Here is a 27,955-nt window from a genome sequence, read left to right as displayed (position 1 = left end):
TGGTTTAGAGCCAAACAGCATTTTCATTTGTTTACTTCCTCTCTACAAAATACAATTAACAATACAAACTATTACAGGAAAACACATGGATGAAAACAAATCATACTTACAGGTTGTGTCCCATTTTTAAAGTTGGAACTGCTTCAGGAAGAGCCATTGTGTGAATCCTGCATTTAACTTGCGATGGTTGTGTAAGCTTTCCGTCATAAAATGTGGAAGCTTTTCTCCGCAAATATCTCCCTTTGCTTTAAACTTTGAACGTTGTAACTTTGCAGATGTTATTTATGCTCAAACAGCAACATTACACACTAGCTAAAGTTAAAAATGTCAAATTGTGTTTTACCACCCCTTTAAATGTTCTATTTATCTAAGAAACCTGAAAAAAATAGTTTTGCGATCTCCACAATATTATAATGCAGCAGCACAACTGTTCAACATTAATAATAATATAATGTATGTTTCTTGTAAATCAGCAAATCAGCTTTCACACTTGGTTCGAGTGCCTGGACGGAACCCGAGTTCGATTGCTCTCCCCTCTCCCTGCCTCCGCTGGACTGTGTTCATAATATATTATTTGGGGTTTGTTTGCGTCATCAAAGCAGCAGCTGTTTACCTGGTTGCTTAGTATTATCTGCGGGATGCTTCGTTTTTTCATATTTTTGAACAGTTGGTTTTGTTACCAAAGCTTCTGTACGTAATGGCACTTGCGTCTATTTGCCGCGAATGCACTGCAAAAGCTCTAAAGAACGCCGAAGATGAGCAGAAATGAGATCTACAGCTCTCCCCTAGCAGTATGTCAGTGACGCTCTTCAGGTAAACGAGTGAAACACACACAAAACACACATTTTTATCAACTCATGTCATTAATAGCAGCTCACTTCCGCAATTTAGTACGATTGCGTTCACATCAGCAGGGAACCGTACCGGAGTTCACATGAAACGAACCCCAGGCCACCTCTTTAGGCAGGCTCAAGTACGGTTTGCGGGTGCGCACCCCGGTTTGGAAGTCGGCGTTCACATAATCCAAAGTATTATCAAACTCCCTGAATTCTGACGTCAATCGAACCCGGGTGCACACCAAAAGTGCACACCACACCATTATATTATATTATATTATATTATATTATATTATATTATATTATATTATATTATATTAATTATATTATATTATATATTATATTATATTATATTATATTATATTATATTATATTATATTATATTATATATTATATTATATTATATTATATTATATTATATTATATTATATTGAAAAATTATTTTCACTAATAGTGGAATTGCACACACAGGATTCAGGAATCTGAGGCAGTGAAGGCAGTGTAGATGCACCCTTGGAGGCAGATTAGAGGAAGACATCTTATTTGACAGGATGTTTCATCAACATTGGATTTGGACGATATGACTTCCTACCTCTATCTTCCTACCTCGCAGCCTATGGCATTGTTTTGGAAATAAGGAGGTGCTTGTCTGTGATTTGCATTGGCAAGGGTGTACATGCTGTCATAACTGTACCTTCCTCTCTATCCCATTCTGCTTTGACTTAAGATTTAAAGGGTTAGTTCTCCCAAAAATGAAAATTGTCATCAATGACTCGCCCTAATGTCGTTCCATACCCGTAAGACCTCCGTTCATCTTCGGAACACGGTTTAGGATATTTTATATTTAATTCATGAGCTTTATGTCTCTCTAATGGAAACGTATGCACAATATACTGTCCCTTTCCAGAAGGACCAGAAGGTAATAAAAACATCATCTAAGTAGTCCATATGTGACATCTGCGGGTTAATTAGAAACTCTTGAAGCATCAAAAATACATTTTGGTCCCAAAATAACAAAAACTACGACTTTATTCAGCATTGTCTTCTCTTCCATGTTTGTTTTCAACCCACATTCGCGACTGCGGAGTGACGCTGCTGATGTGTTATCTGGTGCACGCAAGCTTCGTTTATAGTCTGAGGGAGACTGCGCAGTCACGAACGCGGATTGAAAACAAACCCGGAAGAGTAGACAATGCTGAATAAAGTCCTAGTTTTTGTTATTTTGGGACCAAAATGTACTTTCGATGTTTCAAGAGATTCTAACAAACCCACAGATGTCACATATGGACTACTTTGATGATGTTTGAGCTAACCCTTTAAGCCACACCCCTGGTGCCAGTCATTTCTCCTGCATATGCTTTTTTTGTGGTTGATCCTGTTTTTGCTTTGCCCTCACCCCTTTGTTTCCCTTACTTTTATGCTTACCCCTTTGTTGCTTCCTCTTCTCCTTGTTACCATGTTATTGCGCCCTCAACCATGGCCTGCGTTGTTGCCGTGACAATATCCCGTAGCTCTCCCCCGATGTGCGACGACTGAGAGAACGTTACACCAGGACCAAACAGGAGCTAGCCATGAGACTGGGGGGCAGACATCAGGTACACTCATCCACGTATGGGGGTTGGGGGGTGTACTAGCTCAGATGTGTCAATAAGGGCGATCCAAGTCACCTGCGTTCAAGATTACACTTCTTCTCTTTCTCACATTTCCCTACTGAAAAGACTAGTTTGAATTTCCATACTAGTTTATACTGGTCTCTGTTATTGTTGACCAACATAGTCATACTGTCCACCAGCCAAATGGAGTAAAAAAAGCCTGCATGATAGCAATACACTATTCTTTTTCAGCAGGGTAAGTCTTCATTATTCGTTTTGAGTTGTCTCTGTCTTTTATTTGTTAAAAAGCACAGGTTCTATATGGAGTTCACTTTTATCTACAAACACAGAAAGAAATGCCTATAGAAGTTCGTTGCACTTGATTTTGGTCATATGAATTTAAGTCATGCATATAACAGGTGTTGTCTACATTGTGTATTTATATATACATAAATATTTTAACATTTTTGTATATAATTTAATATAATATACTTTACTATTAAAATATAAAATGTCATATAATAAATTGATTTATAGTGTATATACAATACCGCTTAAATGTTTGGGGTAACACTTTAAAAAAATTAATTTAGCATTTATAATAATATTTTTAGCAAAGATGCATTATTATGAGGACTTGCTTCCACCTTAGAATAAAACAATTTAAAAGATAATTGCAACTTTTTATCTCACAAATCAGACTTTTCCCCTCACAATTGCGAGTCTACATCTTGCAATTCTGATTAGCAAAAATAGTCAGAATTGTGAGATTTAAAGTCGTGATTGCGTTTTATAAAGTCAGAATTTCGAGATATAAACTCCTCAGAATGTTGGGATATACTCGCAGTTGCGAGTTACAAATTACAATTCTGAAGGGAGAAAAATAATATAAAAACATAGTTAAATCGCATGTTATAAAGTTTTAAATTACATGTTATTTCTGCAATTGAAAAAGAATAGAGGTAATTACTTTTTTTATTTATTTTTTTCATCTCACAATTCTGCTGAATTGCTGAGCTTGTGCAAACAATGAAGCACAAAAAATATAGCACGGTTTCCTCTAAATTTTTTAAAGGGATGGTTCACCCAAAAATGAAAATTTTATGTTTATCTGCTTACCCCCAGGGCATCCAAGATGTAGGTGTGTTTCAGTAGAACACAAATAAAGATTTTTAACTCCAAACGTTGCTTGTATAATGCATGTCAATAGGGTATATTTCCCTATAGTAAAAGAGTAAAAAGCACATGGACATAAGAATCCATATTAAACCATGTGGCTCGTGGCGACACATTGATGTCTTAAGATACGAAACAATCAGTGTCTAGGAGAAACTGAACAGTATTTATTTTTTTACCTTATATCAGACGAATCTCATCTAGTATTCCCCAGCGCCATTACTTCTGTTAAAGAAGGTCAAAATACCGGCGCGATCATGGATATATTTACATAGATGCGTACTATTTTTTTGTTATTTAAAGGCCGCATTAGTAATATATAGGCGGGTCCACGGACATCTTGCTTATTTCACACACAGGGCAGAAGCAGCATACAAACATTTTTAAATATTAAAAATAAAAGGATTCCTCTCTGGAGAAGTGTTCAGTCTTTCCACTCGGAAAGCAAGTGCAACGGGCTTGGGAGATGAGACTCTGATTGGTTTATTGCATGGGTTACAATCAAAACACACCCATTACTCATTAAGAGGCTAGGTACAACCATTTTGGACCATGCTTGCCGGGACTTTTTTTCCCCCCCCGTAGTTAAAGGCGGGGTAAGTGCTTTCTGGTAACTGTTGTTGATATTTAAAATCACCAAAACAAACACGCCCCTACCCCCAAAAGGGTCTCGGCTCTATTTTAATAGCTCCGCCCCACAAATAGCCTACGTACCCAGGCAACGACTATGGCAGAATCTGTGTGTTACTAATCCAGGTTGACTGTTCAATGATAAAGTCACCCCTTCCATCACAAAAACACAAACCGTTCTCATGAACAACTCGATAGTGCACGAGCACGGCAATCCAACTAATGACATATTACAATTATGACAAGATTAGAATTATAGCGATCACAAAACACAAACCGTTCTCATGACATCTCTATCGCACACAAGCATGACAGTACAGCTAACAACACAGCCTATTACTATTATGACTGGGTAAGGTTATATAGATCTTGAAAGAGGAAACAAACATGTGTTAGGAGTATAGTATCTTACTTGTGGGACACATTTTTGTGAGCTGACGCTTGAAACAGACAGTGAGGAGGTTTAGATGCTCCATACAGTGTGGAAATGAGCGGGTCTTTATCATCGCTGAAGTGAGCGACAATACGATCGCAAATGGACAAACAAGCGAAAATGACACACGAGCATATTCAAGCAAAAGCCAACATATATTAGTTATCGGCTAATGTCCATCATGTGTTTCATGTGTTTTGAATAATGACGTGCACTGAGCGCTCTCTTCTCACTATCATTATTAGACACGCCCCTTACCTGCTGATTGGCTAAAAGTTTGTTATTGGACTTTACCCGAGTACGCTTTGTAAAATGGTTTTGAAATATCACTTACCCCACCTTTACACTAGTAAAAGTGGATTCGAACCTGCGCACCTAAGTGCACCTGTGCCATGCGCTTCAGACCATGTGCTCGGATCATTAAAATATGACCCTTTGTGTGCATAAGTAAAAAATCTTACCGACCCCAAACTTTTGAACAGTAGTGTGTTTCTTCCTATCATTTTAAGTCACATATCCACTTTCCAAGGCACTTTTGCATGAATGAAACCCTCAGTCTTTCCTTTTGCTCTTTGCTGAAAGTCCCTCTCTGTATCTTTCTCTCTTTCTTTTATTCTTCCCCTATAAAACACTCCGTTTTGCTTCGGCTTCCTTAATCTCTAATCTGATTTGTATGAGGGTGGGATATGAGCAGACTTGTGTGTATATATAAGAGCTCTCATGTGGTTCAAGCAACATTTCCACATGCTCTCTATTAATGACCTGCTTTTCGCAGAGATGGCCCGCCTGCCTCCTTTTTTAAAATGTAAAAATATCTCTGTAGCTTGATGTTCTCTCACATGCTTAGGATCTTGTGGCTTGTGGCCATTGAAACGGACCTCTTTGAGCACACACCCAACCGTCGCCTTGCTGCACTGAAATCGTGCAAACGGCAGGCAAACCCAAGCATGGCTGTTGACGCTCAAGGGCTTGAGATGGTCAACCTTTCTCTATAAAGGTGTACCACATCAATGGTTATAGATGAACACCAGCTGGGCTGCCCATGATTCTCTGTTCCCCTCTGGTACCGTTGCAGGTCCATCAGCTGATGCGGGCGGCACGTAGCGGAACGAAAGATGGCCTAGAGAAGACCAAAATTGCTGTGATGAGGAGAGTTTCATTCCTACATAAAAAGGACCACTCGGGTAAGATTTTTTTTTGTTGTTGTTGAGAATTTATCTTCTTTTAAGCATTCATCCCCATTCAGGAAAAAGGCACTTATACATTTCTAATGATTTACCCCCCCCCCCCCCCCCCCCCCCGAAAAGAACAGACATTAAGCTAGACCTCTTTAGAGATAGCAGATGATCTGACTGCCACAGTTAAATGTGATAGAAAATGTTGATGGAAGCCAGTTCCTCTCAGTGCTTTCTTATATTCTGCTTTTAAGTAGAGAATTGACTCCTGGAGGTAATTCCTGAAAAACATGATAATGTAAAATATTTGGCAAGTAGGAAAGTGTTATAAATCAGACTGGGGCTTTAATATAAAATGGTAGGGAGAAGCACTGATGAGGGCATTTGATGCACATGGAAATGGACTGGGATCAGTCCCCATTATGCCCTTCTATACAATGGGAAAATGGCTATTCGGAAGTGGAGACTGGTGTGATGCCTATTGAAACGGCACTTTAAATGACATACCACGCTGTGTATAGTGCTAAACATTTGATTTGGAGGTTCTGTTATAATTTCTTTTATCATTTTGAGAGCCTGCAAAAAGTTGCGTGAAGATTTTAAGCCTTTGGGAAAAGGTGCAAAATTGTATGCTGGATGGTTTTCTTTTGTTGCCGTGAAAGACTGTTTGAATGTAGAACGCCCTGTTCCTTACTAAGTTTGAGTGCTTTTTTCCTGTTTGAGCATCTCTTCCGAGTTGAAATAAGGTAATAGGTGAATATGTATTCTTAGCTTTGCAGGATATATATATGTGTGTGTGTATGTGTGTGTTTTTGTGTATCCTGGCAGATGATGCTGAGGATGATACAGGGTATCTGGATGTGATGGTATCTGAGGCAAAACATCCACTTGCACAGCTCGGACCAATGCCAGATGGGCTTAGCAGTCAACAGGTGCATGTATAAGTATTTATTTGCATAAAAATCTTTTAAACTATGTACACAGTATGTATGTAGTATGAGGGAGCCTAAGATTTTGGATGAAAAATGTGCATGAATATTGCTAAAAAATGTATACAGCTATGCCATTGTAACCATAATGCATTAAAAGGGTTAGTTCACCCAAAAATGAAAATGTGATGTTTATCTGCTTACCTCCAGTGCATCAAACATGTAGGTGTGTTTGCTTCTTTAGTAGAACACAAATTAAGATTTTTAACTCCAACTGTTGCTGTGTGCTAGTCATATAATCATGTGAATGGGTAACTTTCTATGAGAGCACAATTTTTTTTTTTAAAGAGCTTAGACAACATGCACAAAGAGCTCTGTGATATTGATATATATGCACATTGATATATTATAGACACAAAACGATCAGATTTTGTGAGAAATCAGCTGTATTTATTTATACATTTTTACCTCAAATACAACACTATATCCAACAGCCTGGAACGCACTTCACTTCCGGTAAGGTCAAAAATACACGTGCTGGATATACGTGCGTCACATCCGGTAAGGTCAATATCCATGATCTTTTGCTTGTATATCGCATATCCAGAGCGTGGATATGGACCTTACCAGAAGTGACGCACTAAAATCCAGCGTGTGTATTTTTGACCTTAACGGAAGTGACAGGCTGTTGGGTAAATATGGCTTGATTTCTCACACAAACTAAATGTTTCGTGTCTTAATATATCCATGTGCATATATATCAATATCACAGAGCTCTTTGTGCATGTTGTCTAAGCATTTTTTGTTTTGCTCTCATAGAAAGTTACCCATTCACATGATTATATGACTAGCACACAGCAACAGTTGGAGTTAAAAAATCTTAATTTGTGTTCTACTAAAGAAACAAAGACGCCTACATGCTGGATGCACTGGGGGTAAGCAGATAAACACCCAATTTTCATTTTTGGGTGAACTATCCCTTTAAACTTTAATTTCTCGCTTCCCACTTACTTTGGAGGTCTTTCATCCTGTCCAAATAAAAAAAAAACATTGTAGACTTACCATATTGAATCATCATAAGGCAATAATTTGAAACCAATTTTTATGATGTACTCACTGAAAAAAATGAATTCAGAGCTGAAAAACTCTCACGTGCTTATTCAGAGAAAATAATATATCTATGCTAAAGTAAAATTATTCTTAACCTCTAATACACACACACACACACACACACACACACACACACACACACACACACACACACACTGGTGAGTAAAATCTAACAATTTGTTAGCTAATGATAGTGTTTTACTCGCATTTGTTGAGGGTTGAAATTAATACCTTTATTTAGGAAGGACACATCAAAATGATCAAAAGTGACGCATTTAAACACATTTGTAATGTTGCAAATTATTTCTGTTTTAAATAGAAATAATATTTCTATTATGGGGATGTTGATATAGTTTCTCTGGTGTCCTACTTACTGTAAATGTTTTTTATCTCATCCACAGATTGTCCGACGCCATATTTTGGGCTCTATTGTGCAGAGTGAGAGGAGTTACCTGGAATCTCTTAAACGGATCCTACAGGTAAAACGGATGATTTCCCATGCCATCGCATATGTCCCAAGAACAGCTGGGTTGGTTAAAAAAGCAAAACTGCTTTTGATAGATTCAGTAGAGTGAATTTGCAATGACACAATGTTTTCACATAACAGAACATTTCTTAACCTTTGGTAAGTCTTCAGCATCTTTTTTTCTACAGCTACTAAGATCAAACAGGAACTCAGTGCTTTGATACTTCAAATAAATTTATAGTCAAATAAATTTAGAAGAGTAGTCAAATATTATTTCTAAAAAAAAATCTTGTAAAAAATACATTAAAACGTTTGCTAAAATGTTGCTCGTTTTATCTTAAAAAGTGTACATAGCTCTTATGATAACCCAGCAAAAGTCTTTAGAAGGGTTACAAATAATGTCAAGGCTCCTTTGTAATGTGAAAGTCCAGCTATTCACAGCCTCAAAACAAAAGATAAAAACTATAAATTGTCTTTTAATGCTGAATTTGTGTTCACATTCACATTCCTTTAAAAGGAAGTATGCAGGTCTGGTGGGTTTCGTAGTGCGGAGTTTCATTACATATAATTCTGATCTCAGCTAGTGAAGGAGTGAAAAGCATTTGTTATCACACTCCTTTGAAGGCACAGGCAGAGTATAAAATTGAATCACAGATCAATGACAGTTTTACGCTCTATGAAATCTAGTCATTCAGGATCTATCTCCAAGCTTTGTTGTCAAATCAAAGCTCTGTCGGGTGTACTTTACAATTCCTGCTCTCTTTATAGCATGCTAGACATAGTCTAGGGCGGTTAGATCAGGTAAAGTGTCCTAAAAGCATGGGAATAGGGGGGTCTGCTTAATTAAGTTTAGTAGGGATGTTGTGGGCAGAGTCAGACACATCTTTAGAAAAAGAAATAGTCCCATTGCCTCATCCTTTGTCTTATTTTCTCTTTGTCGATAATTCATTAGCGCCGGAGACTACAGGGTAGGAAAGAAAGCAGCCATGAAAAATCTATTGTGTCCACAGTCTAACTAGCAAACTGTCTTTGCTTTTAAAGATTAGGTCTTGTAGTTATGGACTAGCTTGTTTTGTAATTTAAGGAAATCAAGCCTATCAAACATTTAGCTGAGCAAATTTTGAATTGGAGGATGTTGAAGCCATATGCACTGATCAGGCATAACATTATGACATTATGGTGAAGTGAATAGCACTAATTATCAGGCGTGTGCAGAATTCTTGAATTTGAATTGATGTCAAAAACATGATGTAGAATTACAATTTGAATTTGAATTAAAGAAAGAATTGAAATTCAAGAAAAATTCTAAGAAATTCATATACATCTTGCCATAGCAGCTTCATCTGCACCTGTTGAGAGAATCTTTAGTGTTGCAGGAAAGATCTTCAGACCAGAATGTTGCCGACTCAATGATAAAACATTTGAGGAGCTATTGATAATTATACACGCATCAGTGTTGCTCAGGGAGTTTTCCATTGGAATGAATGATAACTGCATTTACAACAACTCTGTGTTATTTTATTACTTTGAAATTAAAATAACGTTTGAACTAAATTAATTAAACAACATTGAGGGGTTAATTTTTTTAAATGTATTATCTGTATTTTAGAACAAAATGTATGCAGGGTTGAGTGACCCTGTAAACAATTAATCATGAGTCTTGTAATACACACACACACACACACACACACACACACACACACACACACACACACATACACATACACATACACATACACACAAAATGAAGGTGATAATTAAAAATAGGATGTATTTTTTTCTTAAGAAAATTGTGGTTCAGTGTTGTAAAGACACAAAACCAAGAGATACACTTTCCTATTTTTTTTTTTAAGGAAATGTAAGCAATTTTAAGGCTTGAATTGAGGAACTGATTAAGCTAATACAATTAAGGAAAATATTTACTATTATAAAAATGTTATTTAATATTTTAAGGACTACTTTAATTAGCTTACTTAGAATTAACTCAATTATGCAGTTTTATTTAGAGACACCATTGTTAGTTCCAGCATGCTTTGCATGTGGGTGGAAATGGAGCGTTAATATTGAAATGAAGTGTTGTTTAATGTGTTTTTGAGTGAAGGGAAACATCTGTTAATGTTTAATGTTCATTTATGTTAAACATTTGAAATAATTTCTGTGATGTTGAAGTTTTGACCATTACCATTGTGCAGAAGAGTGGAGCTTATAGTTAGGTTGTGATGTGAATAACTGCAAGTATTATGATTATTATTAAGAAGAATGTTGCTTTGTTCAATGAGCAATAACTTTGCTAATGCTAGTGCAATATTGCTAATTTGTTTCTAATTGTGCCAGCATCAAACAGACTATTAATTGAATAACATAACTGAAAATCAAATATAAACAGGTCATTTCCATTTACTCTAATTTATATATATTTTTCAAATTGAAAATTTAAATTCAAATTTAAATTGAAAAAGCACATCCCACTAATAAGATTTAATTCATCATAAAAACTAATGAAATATTATGTAATATTGTTACCATCATTTTTTAAAAAGTAGATACTGTGTAATATTTTTACAGTGTAGATGTGTATAATGAAATTGTGTTATTAAATTACAAAATTAATGTAATTGTTGTATTACTGAGGTAAAATGTGTAATTCAATTAGTTACTAATCATATTAAAAGGAAATTCCTTTGCATTGATAAAGTAATCTAAAATACATTTATAATGGATAACTTGTAACAGTAAGCAATTACATTTCCAAAGTAACCTTCCTAACATTGAATGTATCTAAGATTCAACACATTATTTCTGTTGTGTGACTGTGGAATTTCTTTGAATTGTTATGAATTTAATTCCACTTCCTGTAGTTCAAATTCAACTTCCAATTCATGAATTTAATTCCACTTCCTGTAGTTCAAATTCAACTTCCAATTCATGAATTTAATTCCACTTCCTGTAGTTCAAATTCAACTTCCAATTCATGAATTTAATTCCACTTCCTGTAGTTCAAATTCAACTTCCAATTCATGAATTTAATGGAGACCAATTCCAAATTTTGCACAAGCCTGCTGATTATCTCTTCATCACAGCACCTGTTAATGGGTGGGATATATTAAGGCAGCAAGTGAACATTTTTTCCTCATAGTAGATTTGTTAGAAGCAGGAAAAAGAGCAAGAATAAGAGTTTGAGCGAGTTTGACAACGACCAAATTGTGATGGCTAGACTGGGTCAGAGCATCTCTAAAACGGCAGCTCTTGTGGGGTGTTCCCAGTCTGCGGTGGTATCTATCAAAAGTTGTCCAAGGAAGGAACAGTGGTGAACTGGTGACGGGGTCATGAGCGGCCTGTCTCATTGATGCACGTGGGGCTTGATCAAACGAGACGAGCTATTGTAGCTCGAATTGCTGAAGAAATTATTGCTGGTTCTGATAGAAAATTGTCAGAATACACAGTTCATCATAGTTTTTTGTGTATAGGACTGCATAGACGCAGATCAGTCAGGGAGCCATTGCTGACCTCTGTCCGCTGCCGAAGCGCCAACAGTGGGCACATGAGCATCAGAACTGGACCATGGAGAAATGGGAGAAGGTGGCCTGATCTGACGAATCATGTTTTCTATTATATCACATAAATGGCCAGGTGCGTGTATGTCGCTTGCCTGGGAAACACATGGCACCAGGATACACTATGGGAAGAAGTCAAGCTGACAGAGGCAGTTTGATTCTTTAGGCAATGTTTTGCTGGGAAACCTTGGGTAATGCCCTCCATGTGGATGTTAAATTGACACGTACCACCTACCTAAGCATTGTTGCAGACCATGTACCTTTCATGGAAACTGTATTCCCTGGTAGCCAAGGCCTCTTTCAGCAGGATAATGTGCCCTGCCAGAAAGCAAAAATGGTTCAGGAATGGTTTGATGTGTTGACTTGGCCTCCAAATTCCCCGGATCTCAATACAATCGAGTTGTGGGATGTGCTGAACAAACAAGTCCAATCTATGGAGGCCTCACCTCGCAACTTAAAGGACTTAAAGGAATTTGCTTTTCACATTTATTAAATACAGTACGTAACACACATGCAAAAATGTTATTAAAAAGCAAGATGACAACATATGTTGTAACTGTAATTAAATTAAACTATACCTGTTCTAAGTCCATGCAGCATTTATTTTCTGGCTAGTAGATATCCCACACAGCGATTCAGAGATTATCATGACAGAATATGCTAATCGATGACTTGAAGATAGTTAACTCCACATCAGCTACATAAATTCATCAATTAACCATTCAGAAACATGCATTCTACATGTCAATTTTTCTTAAAGGGGTGATTAATTGAGAAATCAACTTTCCCCTGAGCCTTTGATATATAAAAGGTCATGGTAATATAAGAAAATCCTCTAAGTTTCAAAGCTGAAAGCTTCCTTTTTAGTAAAACAAAAGCTTTTATAGACATCAAGCCCAGAAAAAGAGAGCTCTTAAATCAATGACATATAAAGAAGGGTGAAACGCCGCCTCTGTGTGTACGCTGGTTCTGTAGCCCCGTCCACTGACTTGTGGAGTTAAACTGATCGTGTTACCAAGCAATAAACACGCCAAAGATAGCGAGGTAATTGTTTGTAAACAAGATACAGTTCGACACTGGATCTACAGACATATTGAGACACAATGCTGTGCCTTCTATATTGGATCCGACAGGAATGGTGCAACACACTTATGTGAGTAATTTTATATGCGATTGTATTGCATTGTAGATCGATTGTGTGTAGGTGGCTAACAGAGCCTGGGGAGAATCCCTTATTTGTTGGGTCATTGTGATTTGAGATCAGACTTCCAGGGCTCACAACGTCCCAGGGCTATGTGTTTTCCAGACGGGTTGCCAAAACGTAAGCATGTCGGCAGGCAGGTGAATCTTAAATGGTGAAATAACATTCATTTCTTGATCTCTGTTGTGTTTGAAGAGCGTGCGCCCGTGTGGTTCATGCTTATATCCACAGATCGGGTGGGCCAAGTAATAAAAAAATAAATAAATTGTGGGTGGATGAGAAAGAAATCATTGTTTGTTTAATAAATACGTTTTGAGACGTCAGAGAACTATTCCAGTCGCAATCAAAACAATCCCTCCCTCATGTGAACTGACTGGGGAGGGGAGCAGAAGCTCAATAAATATGCAAACCTTATCAAATCCTAGTCGTGGGCATTTACTTCTAAGTCTCCAGTGCGGCACACCCATTAAAACCGAGCGTTTAGGAAAGAGTCTCTCAACCAGTGTAGAAAATAGCCTAATACTTATTAGTTATGATGTTTTTTAATGTAAAAACCATGCAAATATCATAAGTTGAACTAAGACAACAGTATAACACTTTTTTTTAAAAGCCAGTTCATGACACCTTTAAGTCACTCCATCATTGTACGACTCCGGTTTGAACATAAAAGGCTAAACAGTTTCTGACCTTTTCAGTGCTTGTCTGCATGAGTTAACCGGAGCTCCTTACACTTGAAGTTCCACGCTCTTCTTGAAAGGGGGCTGGGAGTAGCAGCTCATTTGCATTTAAAGGGACACACACAAAAACAGTGCATTCTCACCCTCAAAAAGTGAAAGAAAGTTGTAATTGCAGTATAAATGCATTCATGTCACCTCTAAGAAGATGCAAACTTTTAACAAGCAGTTCAAATTAAAGGGAACAGTTATTTCCGTCACCATCATGTAATAGGTGATAAATCATAGAAAATATATAAGTACATTTTAACATAAGACATTCAATTCATGCTGCTGCATCACACTGGAGTATTAACCTTCATCTGATTGTCTTATAATAATTAGGAATAAGTATTATCCATTATATAGTAGTACTATTATTTATTATTATTGTAAAATATAATTAAAGTTAATAATTTCTAAGAAAACAAAAATAGGACTTTACTCGACTTGATGTGAGCCACTGACTTGAATTGGTTCTTCCCACCTCTGTCAAATGCATGCATTATTTTAAAGATAAATTCATATATGCAAATTGGACATTTTGAATCTTGTATTCATAGCGAGACTTTTATTGATTTTTTTCTTTTCTTTTTTTTCCCACCTCACTGATTAATTCAGCACATTTTTAATCTCCTCCCTTGTCAAGGGGAAGCAAGTCAGAGCCAGACTGTAAATTAATAATTCCTCCTGTATAGATATAAAAATGTTTCAGTAATAACATGTCTCCATTTCCCATGATCCTTTAGGAATACCAGCGACCTCTGATGGAGGCCGAGCCTCGGATCCTCAGTGTCAGGAAAATCCGGCCCATTTTTTTCCGTCTGTGGGAGATCATGCAGTGCCACTCCATGTTCCAGATTGCCCTGGCATCTCGTGTGGCCGAATGGGACTCTTGTGAAAAGATTGGAGACCTGTTTGTTGCTTCAGTAAGTACGAAAATGATTGACTTCTAAACTAAACGTTTGAACTGTCACGTTTTGTCTGTGGTCTTTGAGTTCAATTCATTCACTAGGGGTGTCGAAATTAATTGTTTCTTCGATGCATCGCGATGCAGACGAGTACGATTCATTATCGGTTCAGTAATAGACCATAACCGGTTATAATGTTATTTGTCACATACGTGCTTTGTCGCGATAGTATACAATTGCAGAGGGAAGCGAGTGATTAGTTAGTAGTTTTATTAGTTACTACTTTAAAAGCCGACATCTGGGCACATTTTGGCTTTTATGAACAACCCGGTAAGTAACCTGGAGAACACGCACACGCAGTGTGTAAATCAAAGCTATATGATTTATCAAAATAAATCCGTTTGCACTCGTATGGAGGACCAAACCTGCACAAATTAAAAATAAATAAATGAATAAATAACTAAATATACACGCATGTAAATGAATAAAAACATAAATAGATAAATAAATGTGATAACAGGAAAATAAATAAACAGAATAAACGACTTGATAAAATAAATATGATTTATTTTTAATCAAATACAATTTTGTATTTTCTTACCCTTAATTTATTATTTTCTGCTTTTATAAAAATATATATTTTTAACTTTTATTTATTTGTTAATTCAATTTAACATTTATTTTTATATTTATTTTTTTACATGTATTTTTCCCACATGCATTTATTTTTACATTTATTGATCGATTTATTCATTTCTTTTTCCGTGTGCAACATGGAAATGAGGAGGGCGGTCCATGTGTAGTTCAGCGCATCATTGGTTGAGAGCTCACCACAGTCCATGAAGCTCACGCATGCAGAATCAGACCAGCTGAGGAGAGTTGTCCGTAAATGACGGCCGCATAGTTCTTTCACTAAACAACCGTATCAATGTTTCCAACAGTTTGACCCATTGAGAGATAAGTTCCAGTGGTCCTTATAGTAGTGATTTTGAACTCGACAGGTTGTAAGTTCAGCTCTTGCATGTGTATACTATGGTGGACGTTTCACAAACAGCTAACGTTAGTTAGAGAGTTGCGCTACTTAGCGAATGATGTCGAAAACAACGCAGAGACCGCAATATGAGTGAACGTGGACACAGCACTGCTTAGATCATTCAGTTTCTTTGCTTTTAATGAAGATGATTGTGTGTTGAGCACCTAAAAGTTTACTTTTGGTTTAATTTGCGGTAGTTTGTGCGTTGGCTTAGTGAAAGGTTGCGTAAAGTTAAAGGTTCAGTTTCATAACTGACTGACAAAATTGTACGTGATGATGCAGTGAATCGTCAATGCACCGTGATATCGAATTGACCCGAATCGATGACATGATAATCATAATTGAACCAAACTGTGAGACCAGTGTAGGTTCACACCCCTATCATTCACTGAGTCAGTCCTCATGCCATTTGTCTCCATAGTTATTGATTTGGTTTCTAGTTTAATTCTTCGTTTTGTAGCCTACGGTATGTACATATATAGTTCAGTTCGTTATTAAAAATGTTAAGGTTGGGTTGCTTTTCTCCTGCATTCCAGAGTTTTAAGTTTTGTTTGGTAAAGAGAGTTGTCTTAAATCCATGGCTTAAATCTCTCCTTTACCTGCAACAACTTGTGACTAACAGACCCTGAAAATGGATCAAACAGCACCCACCATCCACTTGGAGGACCAGTTACTCTCACTCGAACAGAATGACTGGAAGAGTTTTTGGAGGAGTTCCTGGGGTTTAGCTATCAGGTGTCCTATAATGACGACACTGAGGATGAGGTCTGTCTCAGGAGGGGGCTGGGTGATTCCCTGTTGAAGCTGGAGAAACCCCCTGTACTCTCGCTCAGTACATATGCACTGGGACAGAGTGGATCCTCCTTTACCATTTGTGAACTGGATAAGGACAACATCAGAGATCACCTGTCACCCTCCAGTCCACTCCTGTTGTCCGGGTGTCATTGATCTCCATTCTAGAACTCATCCCTGATCTATCCACACCCCTCCTCATGTTTGACTCTGGTCCTGACCAGTTCCCTCACCCTTCACCCTTCACCCTTTGCTTATTCTGCTCCGTTCAACCTGGGACTTGTGATTCTTTTGCTCCACCTTTATCTTCCGAGCCCAGGCCTCCGCCCATCGGCTCCACAGTGGCTCCTCTGCCCCTGCGCATCCTGTTCTCCTGTGTTTCAGACATTTTAGTTTTGTTTAATGAAGACTGCTAGATCCTTGCCTCAAATCTCCCCTTTGCCTGCAACAACTTGTGACAAACTGAGCCTTGTGTACTGTTCTGCTTAGCTGCTTTTCAGGTACGAACAGTGCTCGGTTTACTTCAAAAGCATAGCCAATTACTATGAGTGAGGATGGCTGTCTCTAACCAAAGTAAGCGTGCTGGCACCATTGGGCTGCAGGGTGTCTAATGGACTAATGAATGAGGTTTCTGTTGTGACCCTCCTCACAGGCAACATCCATAAGCTGCTCTCATTATTCTTCCGTTAAAAGAGTGTGTTTGGCCCCTCTGACCTGCTTTTATTGCATAGCACTATTGGTCTTTGTAACGTCCCTGGAGCACAAAGAAGTACCATAGAGAGAACACTTACAGCTGGAGTTGCACTGCTGTGCATCGGAAAGCAGAAAAAAGACTCACAAACCACACGATACACATCATATTGCATCGGTTTGCACAAATTTAGTTATTGAGTGCATATGTACACACTGGGGTGAATTTGCAACGGTTGAACTGCAGACACAGATAGCATAATTTATTTGCATGCATTTTCCGTTGTACCAGATTTATTATGCAAATCAGGTAATGGCATAAAACATCAAAAAATTCTCTTTAAAATGCAGAAAGTGTACTCATCTGCTCTGTGCATCTGGATGTATGCTTGGTTATGACATTCTTATTCACCATTGGATCAATATTTGAAAATGTATACAGGAATCTCTTAATAGCTGTTCATAGCATATTGCTAAGAGTAGAAATACTACATGGTGCAAGGTGCTTCAAGTGTTTTAAGAATTTACCCTGTATGTGTGTTTGTTGATAATAACATCTTTACCCATGAGTATCATTTCCTGCTGCACTCGGTGGCCCCAGAGGGAAGGTACAGTTTGACAGGGGTTAACATCTATTTGTGGCTTGTTAATGTCCTCTCCAAGTCCTGCGAGCACTGCTGCTGTCAGCAGGTCTGTTCAGCTTCAATCAAAGCGAAGCGAATGGATGGCTGCCATTTTGCCTGCTCTAAAACACCCAGCAGTAATGGACTGTCAAAGATGTTTAGGTCCCTGAGATGGCCAATAGTGCTGCTGCACTGCATAAATACCACACTAAAATTACTGTTTACTTCCATCCCTTTGCCCTTTAATCACCTTAAGAGTGGCCTGCCCACCACCACAGCAAAATTTAAGAGCCGTCTCAGCTCTGAAGGAGGAACTGTACATATTGAAAGATGCTTAAACAAAGCAGAAAAGGAACATAAAACCAAGTGAAATATGATTTGTCTAAACAATCTTCTCTCTGCATTCCCCATAGTTCTCGAAGTCCATGGTGCTGGACGTATATAGTGATTACGTCAATAACTTCACCAATGCCATGGCCCTCATTAAGAAAGCCTGCATGTCTAAACCAGCATTTCTGGAGTTCCTCAAGGTAAGAGCTGATATTTGCTTCCAATAGCCCTAAATCACCTCTGTCTACTGCTGAGCTGTACTGCTGTATGGATTATTGATTGACTTGTCATTTATTCTGTTGCACCCAAAACAAATTTTATTAAGTATGTTTTCTCATGTTGTTCCAAACGTGTGAATATTTTTAAAATTGTTGTTCATACAGTGAAAGTCAATGATGTTTGGATTGCACTCATTTGCACTTTTTTTCCTTCTTCTTATAAACAAGTTTAAAACCAGTACAGAAAGTCCTTGTTTTTCTTTTTAATGATTTAGTCTCCAAAAAGCCTTAATATTTAATGTTGTGTTGCTTCTCAAATAAATTAACCTTTTTCTCAAGGATTTTTCAATATTTTAACTGAAAAATGAGTCACAAAGACTAATTAAAAACACAAGAAGGACATCATCGGACATTAATTTTAATTGCTCTGAGGTTAGTCTGAGAGTAAGAACATCTTTCTCTCTGATCAATTCAGGCAAGCCACTCGTACTCTAATGCTAAAATATATGCCATCCTTCAGATGAGGCATTAAACTGAGGTTCTGACTCTCTGTGGTCATTAAAACTCCTAGGATGTCCTTCATAAAAAGAGTAGGGGTTTAACCCTGGCATCCTGGACAAATTTGCTCATAGCCCTCTAATCATCCCCATAAACTGATTGGCTTCATCACGCCACCTCTCTCCTCTCCACCAATAAGCTGGTGTGTGTGGTGGGTGTTCTGGTGCAATAAGAATGTTGTCCATCCTGTTGCACATTAGGGGTGGTTAAGGAGATTTACCCCTTCCATATAAAGCGCTTTGAGTGCAGAGAAAAGCGCTATATAAATGTCACAAATTATTATTTTCATCAAATTTCTAAGTGTTGCTTTCATTTATTAAACAAAATATTTTGCCTTGTAAATGTGAGACTGAGGGTTATCTGTTATTTAAACTTACATAAAGCACAAACTGTGTGTGTGGTGTTGTCATGGCAACAAATTTTCACATTGACTAATCTTTAACATCTGTAAAAGCAGCTGAACTCCACAAATACATAGTTGACCGTAGTCTAAATTCCCTGCTTTGAAACCTGCTGGAGGGCTCTCACGTACACCTACTCTCTGACAATGCACAGTCTAATGACTGCCGTAGTCTGCTAGAAGGCACGAAAGAATCAATAGTATAATGCTAACCTCCACCCACCTCTCTGACACCATTGAGCTTTAAGATTCTTCTGCTCTGTGTGAAAATGACTGTCTACCCTTTTCTTTTTCTTTGCTTTTCTCTCAATGGGCACTTGTCCTTACTTTTGCAGAAGAAGCAGGCATCCAGCATTGACCGCATAACCCTCTACGGTCTGATGGTGAAGCCTATTCAGCGTTTTCCTCAGTTCATACTCCTCCTGCAGGTCAGTATTTACCCATTACCCATTCAGAGTACAGAGGGTGCGCGCTCTTTCAAGTCACTGGAAATTAGTTGGCAAGCAAGTCTATTGGAAACTGAATGACTGCTCGTCTTGCAGCTTGTTGTCTTACAAGTTTACTTTCCCCTGGCTCATGGCCATGACTCGGCATTGGATGTGTATCGTGGACTCCAAGGTCTGTTTTTTTTTTTTATGCAGAGAACAAGGAAAAACAAAAACAAACATGCAGTTTGATTGAATAAAAGAGGTAGTTGACCCTAAAACTTTCTTCTTTTAAACCCAAAAGATAAAAAAAATACTATATTGCTGTGGCAAGCGGCAACTTCTGGATATGCTGGGTGGAGCGTTTTGTGCACCCGGTGCAGATGTTGGATGGGTTTATAATAAGCGTGACACTTGCATTCGCTCTAGACCGAGTATTAGCTCCTCCATCGTTTACTCTCATGTCATGAAACATAACAACCCATCTAAAAGTACTCTTAATATGTTTGACCTTTTGAAAAAAAAAGCTGTTTGGGGGGGTAGAATGAGTGTTAGTTTGGCATGGTTACCTGCTAAAATTCGCATTCCTGGGTCTATATATCACATAATTGAGGTTGGACATGGAAATCATCCCACTGGAAAACTGCAGACCGGTACAGTTGAGTTCTGTTGACATGTGACACAACTAATGTTATGCGTCACTCTGTTGCTCTGATTGGTTGTAGATCTATCCAATTGATGTATTTCATGGTTCGGTTGAAACGCCCCATAATTATAGCCCAATGGAGCAGTATCCGACTAATATTCTGACTAGAACTGAGTATGACGACATCAGGCTATGTAAGTAAAATAGAATTAGAATATATGCAATTATAATAAAAATAACTTTTCTGTAAAAAGTTGAAATAATGCAAATTGATGACTATCAAACACAAACACAGACTATCGATTAACAGCCTCAGATAGTTACAGTTGGTCTGTCTTTAACAGTTTATAAAATCAATTTCCTTTTTAAAAATGTTTTCCTATTGGAGTGATTCACAGACAGATGTGTATGAAATCCCCCATATGCCAGCAAACCAATGAGCATGTGGGAGGGAGCACTGTGACGGACTATAATGACAATACATAACCGAGTGTAGGCGCAAAATCTGCTGTGGATCCACTTACTCAAAAATGATCATTTGTTAATAAATAAATGTTTTAGTTACATACAAATTACCAACATTTTGTCATGTATGCTTTCCTCAAACACTTTTATACAATAATAGTAATTTATAGTGTTAATATTAATTAGCGAGTTTTTAAATGGCTTGGGGTTTGCAGAGCATTGCAAGCACCACAAAAGTTTCATATCTGGATTCCAAATATTCTGAAGCCATACTTGCCATATGGAACATTTTTTTTTTTTTTGTGTGTGAAACTTGACAAATGATTTCCCATTAGTTTTCAGCATTTAAAAATAAATAGTCTGTACATTTCTCTATTTCTCTAAAGATAAGATGCTGAGTAATTTATTTTAAATTTTAGTTTATGGGTGAATTATTTATTTAAAAAAAACAAAATCATTTCAAGTATTCAATCTGTCACACACATAATTGACATGCTAAAATGTCAGAGCATTAGAAGATCTACTTCAGAAATATCCCATTGACCTCTTCAGCCAGTGAGTCTCATATGAGTGAAATGTCATGAATTTACCAGATTTCCATCTCCGAACTGTCTGCACCACTGTTATGCTTTCTCTCATGTCCTTTCTTCAGTTTTGTTCGTTTCTATGGAGAAGGAATATGCAAGGAATTCAGTGCTGAACAGTTTCCCGTGCAGGAGGAATTGTGGCACTTAATTTCATACCTCAGTAGGCATCGATTACCCATGAATTTTGATAGATAAGTTATGAATGTGAATAATATTTTTTTCTTCAATGCTCTGACTTTAGAGTAGCCTGTGTTTAATCACACATTAAACAGAACGGGATCTGATGACAGGCTGAGACCTTTCTTTTATCTGCTTTCTCTTTTTAGTGGCCTAAATCAATCACAAAGAGACAAAACGTGCACCATAAAAGTGTCATAAAATAGATGAAAGAAAAGTTTTTACGATAATCCTCTGTTTTGCCACAGCTCATTTTTATCTTTGCAGTCACAATTGTTTGTGTAACTTTGACGTGAACCTGTGACGTTTGACATTGGTGACTTCAAGCTTTAGACAATTTTGTACTGAATACCAAATACAGATGAATAAAAATGATTGACTTATCCCTGCCAATATAAAGAAAAGTTCAAGATATATCAGGCCCTATTTTAACTATCTGAGCGCATGGCGCAGGAGCACTTAATGTATGTCTGAATCCACTTTTTCTAGTTTAACAATAGAAAAAAAGGTAGGTGCACCAGGTGCATGGTAGAGAGGTTGTACCTAATCTCTTAATGAGTCATGGGTGTGTTTTAAGTATAACGGGCCATAAACCAATCAGAGTCTCATCTCCTATTCCCATTAAAATGGCAGATGTGCTATTTACATGGCAGAATTTGAGAGCGGAAAGACGGAACACTTCTCCTGAGAGGAATCTTTATTTTTGTGTGTGTGTGTGTGTGTGTTTGTGTGTGTGTGTGTGTGTGTGTGTGTGTGTGTGTGTGTGTGTGTGTGTGTGAGAGAGTAACAAGTAGAGTGTACACGGGCCAAATACTACAGAAATAATATTCCAATCAATCACGGATGGATGAGAAATAAATCATAAATCAATAAATCATAAAAAATGTTTGTTTGATAAAGACGTTTGCGAGCCCTGTGGTCGAGAGAATCATTCCGGTTGCTGCTTTCAAAACAATCCCTCCCTCATGTGAACTGACAGGGGCATAGATATGACAGCGTAGCTGAAGCTCATTAAATATGCAAATCTTATCCAATCCTAGCAGTGCGCATTTACTTCCAAGTCTCCAGTCGGGCACGCCCATCAAAACCCTGCGTTCAGGAGAGAGCTTCAAAACCAGTGTAGAAAATAGCCGTTTACTTATCAGTTATGATGTTTTTGAATGTAAAAACCACACAAATGTCATTAGTTGACCTCAGACAACAGTATAACAAAATAAAAAGCCAGTTCATGACACCTTTTAATAGCACAATAAATACTGCACTATTGGCTTCCGGTTGTTGTTGGCTTGATTTAAAAGGGAATGGGAGATGAGTCTCTTTTGCAGACTCTAAGTGAACCTGGGCCATGTGCTTCAGACCATCCACAGATCATTAAAATAGGGCCCTTTGTTTTTCAGACCAGCAAGCCCATGGGCGAATAGATGGGTAAATGGGCTTTTAAACAAAGTGGTTCTGGTCGTAAAATGATTACTGCATTGGGTCATAAAGTCTCATTATGAGTAAATTCATCTTGTTTTAAGTGTGTTTAGATATTGTTACTGAAAATGTCAAAAGCAAGTCAGAACAAATGACTTGGAAAGTAACTCTTGTGTAGTATAGTTTTTGAGTATATTGAGTTTTTATTGAATGTAGAAATAAAATCTATTTCCATTAAAGAGATTTTTCATCTCAACAACTTTTATTGACACTTATAACAACTAATATGTCAGTTTACGCTAACTATATTCTGAATAAGTGTGCAAAATGTTTGTGTTTTTGGAAATGTTGGGGTGGCACTCTCCACTCTTTCTCAGAGAGAGTCTGTGAATGATTGTTTCAGTATACAGCTCTGAGGTAATGATTCCCAGAGGGCATGGCGACATGCTTGTCTCCTGAACATGAGATGTTGTGTTATTCTTAACCTCTTTTCTTGCTGTTGAGTGGGAGTAAAGGTACTGGCAGCTTTAAATGAATGCTAATAGTACTATACAACATCACAATGGCTAATGTGTTGTCTGTGGTAGAGGTGGAGTCATTACGCTCAGCCGTTAGCTTCCTCGAATGATTCTTTGTGCTTCTTTCATGAGTTTCTTCTATCCTCACCCTCTTATTGCCGTTTCATTCATTCTCTCTCTTTGTCTTAAGGACATGCTGAAGAACACTCCCACTGGCCATGTGGACAGGCTGCCCTTACAATTGGCTCTGACTGAATTGGAGACCCTTGCTGAGAAACTCAATGAGCAAAAAAGGGTGGCTGATCAGATCACTGAGACGCAGCAGCTGGCTCGCTGTGTCAGTGACCGCTCTCTCAGCAAGGTGAGAAAACACACACATGCACACGCGTTACTCTGCTGTGATCGTGGAATGCTGTTGCCTTGATGTAATCACAACAGTATTATTCCTAATCCCAAAACCATTTCATGGTTTCATTCTGACTTCCCTTTTCTTAGACTTTTTTGCAATTACTTTTCACCAGCTGGTCCCAAGGTCATTATGTCCACACAGCTCTCCTTTATCAGAGAGCTACAGATGTGGTTCATCACATTTACTATGGACATGTTTCACTTGCATTTACAACCAGAAAGTGCCACAAGGCTTTTTTGTCTTTATTTTAAACAATATATATATTATTTTATCATTTAAAATCTAAAAAAAGATTCTTGTTCTTTTTTTCTGAAAGAAATAAATACTTTTATTTAGCAAGAATGTATTGGAATAAATAAAAAAAAAAAAAAGCAGCACAACTCTTTTCAACATTATAAGAATAAATATTTCTTGATATCAAATCAGCATATTAGAATGATTTCTGAAGGATCATGTGACATTAAAGGCTGAAGTTATGAATCTGAAAAATCTCTAAATTTGCCATCACAGGAACAAATTATATTTTAAAATATATTGAAATAGAAAACATTATTATTGTAAATATTAATAATTAATAAATGCACTTCCTGATATAAATGAAGTCTTGGTTAGTACAAGATTTTTTATAACAATCCAAAAATCTTAAGGGCTTAACAAATCTGTGTGAAACTAATTTAGTCAATTTTAGTTCATTGTAGCACAAAATATGCCTCTTTTATTTTGGCAGGTTCACTGACTATCAGTTTTGCGTTTTCCACAACTGACTGTTTTTGTGTGCGAGACAGATATAGGAGACCTCTCTCCTTCTATTATTCATCATAAATATCTTGTTATTTAGTGTTTCCTTTATATTCTGATTGTATGACTGTTCCTCAGGTATGACCTGAATAATGAAAAGTCTACACATTCCCTTTTTCTTCCAGCCATGACAGCCTGTGGGTACACTGATTTCTTTTTTCTTTTCAAGACTGCGCATTGCAAATATTAGTTCAAGGTCTTGCTTAGTTATGCTTGTGTGGCATCATTTCAATTTCTTCCGTCTGTCAGAACGTGACATGATTAATAGTGTAGAACAACCAGGCAATGTTTTCAGTCATGACTTAAGCCCTGATTGTACATTTTGACATATGCCTAATAAACCAGCGACGTTGCACGGTATACCTTGACTTTTAAGCCAAATCTCACTAGAGTCACAATGACTGAAATCTGGGCTTTCCATGTTTTTACTGTTATACTGTTTTACTGAAAAAGAAGCAGAAACAAGTGACAGCATTTGTAAGCAGATGCACATGTAAAATAATGTGATCATCAACATTAAACAGCATATAAATCAAAACTAATAATCAATAACCTAATGTTAGTGAATGAAAGGTCAACCCAGGATGAGCTGAGCTCCAACCCTAAGGACTGTGAAGCTTTGGAAGTGTTGATTGACTCGATCTACACCATCTATGTTTTGATCAAGTGTGCTACACGAGTCCTGAAAAACGAAGCCAATGCATCTCAATTGGCCCCAGGTGAATGGATGCATTATAGCTCATAAACCCCAACCTCTGCATGAAATGTAAAAGGACAGACAAACTAAACAATCAAATTACACTTCAAATACATTGCGCTGATGTTAGTTGAAGTGTTCGTTCTTTAAATAAGTTTGGTTATAGTTATTTGATGCTATAAAATCGGGGATGTGATGTTTTTATGGACATCTTTTCTGAGCAAAGTAATCACTGAGGCACCATCGGACATTTCCGGGAATTTCGGAAAAAGATTGGAGATTTAACTTTAATTTCTACATTTCCATAACTATTTCACAAAAATATGTTGATTAGGGCAGGACCTTGATATCGCGGCTTCACTTTATGCTTACGTGCGTACTATTGTGCAGTCTCGAGACCCCAAATGTCCATATTTGGACACTGGTGTTTTACTTACTTCAATAGAATGATTGATATTTTTGGACCAAATTGTATTTTCGATGCTTCAAGAGATTGTAATTAACTAACTGATATTACATATGGACTACTTTGATGATGATTTTATTCCCTTTCTGGACATGGACAGTATAGTGTGCATATACTTGGTTACGCTGTCAGACTAAATATAAAATATCTTAAACTCTTCTGAAGATAAACGGAGGTCTTACGGGTGTGGAACAAGTCATTAGGGTGAGTCATTAATGACATAATTTTCATTTTTGGGTGAACTAACCCTTTAAAGCTTACATAAATTACACATCTAAACTTACTGCATGCTCACAAGGCCACTGTTGGGTTCCATTACCTGACAATCAGCCTTTAAACTGCCTGCCAAGTACCTGGACATTACAGCTGACCCTGGTAATAACCAACCCACCTCTTCCGTTATCCCTGCCCTGTATTTTTCTTCACAGAATCATCATCGAGCAGTGATGTCCATTAATGCGCTACAACAGTTTCTGAATACATGGCAGGGGTGTTTCTCTTCCATTACCATGCTCATATCACAGGCCAGCTGCTGCATATCTGAACAAATGCATTTCTGAATAAGAGGAATTAGAGAGTAAATGAGACACTTAATTGGAAAGTCTAAGTTGCTTTCACTATCTCTTGTTTGGGTCGCTTGCTTTTGCTTTCTCTCTTTATCTGTCTATATCGCTGTCTCGCCTCCCTCTGCTGCAGTCATTTGTCTCTCTCTCGCTCTCTTTCTCTTCATCTAATTCTCTTCTTTAGTCTGCATTTCTCTCATTTTGTTGAGCTTTCAATGTTGAACTCTTTCTTCTGAAATCCCAGAATGCACTGCGAGTTTAGTGAAAAAGGGGAGATTATGAACCTGTACACTTATGTCTCTTTAAAGCTGTTGCAAATCGACGTGCATAGATTGTGAGGCATTATTGATGCACTCTCCATGTGAAAGGTGTTCAAATAGCTGTACTGTTTTCCTAAAGTTACCAAAAAAGGGACCTGAAATCCCAGAATGCATTGCAAATTTATGGAAAATGGGGAGGTTTTGAACCTGCTCTTACAGTATGTATTTTGAGCATGTGCAATACCTACTGTGCAGTGGCTCTAACCTTACCGTTTTATTCAGGGATTTCAGCTCCATTCCTATGTGAAACAGTCTGTTTTATTACCCCATATACACGCAATGAAATATTCATTGTCTGCCTCAGACTATCTGAGTTAGTAGGCCAGCAAATATAGTATGGTGCGCAGGCTAAGACTGTAGCGTCCCCCTGTTGCTCTTCAGCAAGCCTATCACACACACCTCTTTCTCTTTCTTTCTCTCATACACACAAACTTACAAACCATTTCAGTCACACTCTCAAGGCCCTTAAAAGGATACCTGTTTCTTCCCACAACATTCTGTTTGCTGCTTCAGCCTTTGGGGGGCGCTCTTACTATATAAAAACACAGAGCCTGGAGCATGCCTTCTGACTGACTGAAGGTCTAATTTTTCAATGCATTTCAACAAAGGCCAAGCAGTGTTGCCAATTCCCTTTGGATCCAGCAACTCATTTTGTGTGATGCGGCTACAGAAGCAGATGCATTATTTATAAAACTACTCTTCTGACTGATCAAACACCAACACGCAATATTTATTTGAGCCGCTGGACATTGGGTTTCGCTGCTGTGACGCTTATATATTATTGCTGATGTAATGAGGATGAACACTATTGTTTTTTTTGTTTTGTTTTTTACAAATCTTATACATTCAGACTGACTATACAGTTCACACATGAACGTAGTATGCATGCCCAGCCTGACACCGTTTGAACCGTGTCTACCTGTTTCTTCAACCAGTGGTAGATTTTTGCAGTTGTGTTTGGTGATGTTAGTGGTACAGAAATTGCACACTTTAAAGAGATAATTCTCCCAAAAAGTCAAATAATCATTTATTCACCCCATATCCACATCGGTATGACTAAAAACAAAAGGAGATATTTTGAAGAATGTTGGTAATCCA

The 27,955-nt window shown here is 37.6% G+C and overlaps 1 protein-coding gene across 2 annotated transcripts in view; it reads left to right on the top strand.

The window, feature by feature from the left end:
* The window catches only part of arhgef10la (Rho guanine nucleotide exchange factor (GEF) 10-like a), a 187,879-nt gene that overhangs the window by 59,866 nt on the left and 100,058 nt on the right, over window positions 1-27,955 (top strand). The window contains exons 7-14 of one of the 2 annotated variants that reach the window (XM_067432392.1): window positions 2,348-2,431; window positions 5,743-5,851; window positions 6,671-6,774; window positions 8,283-8,360; window positions 14,565-14,744; window positions 18,278-18,394; window positions 19,706-19,798; window positions 23,795-23,965. In XM_067432392.1, the coding sequence (XP_067288493.1) occupies window positions 2,348-2,431; window positions 5,743-5,851; window positions 6,671-6,774; window positions 8,283-8,360; window positions 14,565-14,744; window positions 18,278-18,394; window positions 19,706-19,798; window positions 23,795-23,965 (936 nt within the window). The remainder of the gene's footprint in view (window positions 1-2,347; window positions 2,432-5,742; window positions 5,852-6,670; window positions 6,775-8,282; window positions 8,361-14,564; window positions 14,745-18,277; window positions 18,395-19,705; window positions 19,799-23,794; window positions 23,966-27,955) is intronic. The other variant, XM_067432393.1, reaches the window with a different exon arrangement.

Source organism: Pseudorasbora parva, chromosome 22 (assembly GCF_024679245.1).
Source record: "Pseudorasbora parva isolate DD20220531a chromosome 22, ASM2467924v1, whole genome shotgun sequence".
Lineage (NCBI taxonomy): Eukaryota > Metazoa > Chordata > Actinopteri > Cypriniformes > Gobionidae > Pseudorasbora > Pseudorasbora parva.
The sequence above is the reverse complement of the archived record's forward strand: the minus strand, read 5'-3'. Positions and strand labels throughout refer to the sequence as shown.